The sequence below is a fragment of the Carlito syrichta genome, unplaced genomic scaffold (genome assembly GCF_000164805.1).
Source record: "Carlito syrichta isolate Samal-C Ts95f unplaced genomic scaffold, Tarsius_syrichta-2.0.1 Scaffold53500, whole genome shotgun sequence".
Classification (NCBI taxonomy): Eukaryota; Metazoa; Chordata; class Mammalia; order Primates; family Tarsiidae; genus Carlito; species Carlito syrichta.
The window spans coordinates 1-1516 of record NW_006997596.1 but is presented as its reverse complement, the minus strand read 5'-3'; the positions used below and the strand labels follow the sequence as shown (position 1 = coordinate 1516).

The 1516-nt window shown below is 49.2% G+C and overlaps 1 protein-coding gene across 1 annotated transcript; it reads left to right on the top strand.

The window, feature by feature from the left end:
* Positions 1-12: 12 nt before the first annotated feature.
* Positions 13-1486, top strand: LOC103250776 (dapper homolog 1-like; the record flags this gene model as incomplete). Its single annotated transcript, XM_008049369.1, has 1 exon — positions 13-1486. A coding segment is annotated over one exon (654 nt), but the record flags the coding sequence as incomplete, so codon positions are not given.
* Between the last annotated feature and the right edge of the window lie 30 nt (positions 1487-1516).

Genomic DNA, 1516 nt, shown 5'->3' with positions numbered 1-1516 from the left:
GACTCGGATACAAATAAGAAACTCAAGAAAGTCTCCTCCAAGGGGAGGAAGAGCGCAGGCAGGCCAGCCGAGGCAGGACTTCCGGGCAGGCCCCAGGGCGGGGGTCACAGGGCTGGGAGCCGGGCGCATGGCCATGGACGGGAGCCCGTGGTGGCCAAACCTAAGCACAAGCGAACTGATTATCGGCGCTGGAAGTCCTCGGCTGAGATTTCCTACGAGGAGGCCCTGCGGAGGGCCCGCAGGGGACGCCGGGAGAACGCGGGGGTGTTCCCCACGCCCGTGCCGCTGCCCTACGCAAGCCCCTACGCCTACGTGGCCAGCGACTCCGAGTACTCGGCCGAGTGCGAGTCCCTGTTCCACTCCACCGTGGTGGACACCAGCGAGGACGAGCAGAGCAATTACACCACAAACTGCTTTGGGGACAGCGAGTCGAGTGTGAGCGAGGGCGACTTCGTGGCGGAGAGCACGACCACCAGCGACTCTGAAGAAAGCGGAGGCCTAATCTGGTCCCAGTTTGTCCAGACTCTCCCAATCCAGACGGTCACGGCCCCTGACCTTCACAACAACCCTGCAAAGACCTTTGTCAAAATTAAGGCCTCCCATAACCTCAAGAAGAAAATCCTCCGCTTCCGTTCTGGCTCGTTGAAACTGATGACCACGGTTTGAGCCACATCATGGGTGTAGAAAGTGTCTTTTTTTTTTCTCCTCACTCTCAGTGTCGAAATAAAAAAGGCACCATTTGTTGTATGTGTAATACTTTCATGGAATGCTTGTCTTTTAAGATAAAACCGAGGTTAAATTATTATCTCATCATCATATATGGACTCTAGTGCCTTTGATGGAAGGTAAAGAATGTTATTGCTAGTTAGAAGTAAATATTGAGGTTTTGATGGTGGTGATAGTGAATGAGTTTTGTCGTAGCAGCTGTTTTTTCTTTAAAATCTGAGCCTACGGGCAAGGTACAGATTTTAATTGTCAAGTTTTATAGGGATGAGACCTTTGGATACCAAGGTCAAGTGGGTGGAATTTTAGGACATACCTTTGCTCCTTGACTCTACAGGACAGTGTCTCCACCAGGGTTTTTCTGTTGAGGGGCATCACATGCAATTGTGGTAAGTAGGTAGGAGAGGCAGTCTCATTGTTTCTATGGTTTCTTTATGCGGTCTAATTTCTCAGACTTGTATCCCCATTCTTTTTTCTTTTCAGAACTGTTCTGTTTACTGGACTCATAACATGCAGCCCAGACCTTATATCCAGAGATGGCAACCTGGATGGGCGGGCTGGTAATACCTTCAAAGGATTCATGAAAACTTTTGCCACACTTAGTGCCTAGGCCCTGGTTATAGTTAACTCCTTCTAGGGCCATTTATCCGACATTTTGATGCCTTTCCCCCAGCTCCCTAATTTGTAACCAATCCAACCATTCAATCCTTGGAGTATTTGCCTTCGGAATAAAATGTTGATCCTCGGGTACAGAGAAATTCACTCTTAATGAAATAACTCTTGGGCATTATTC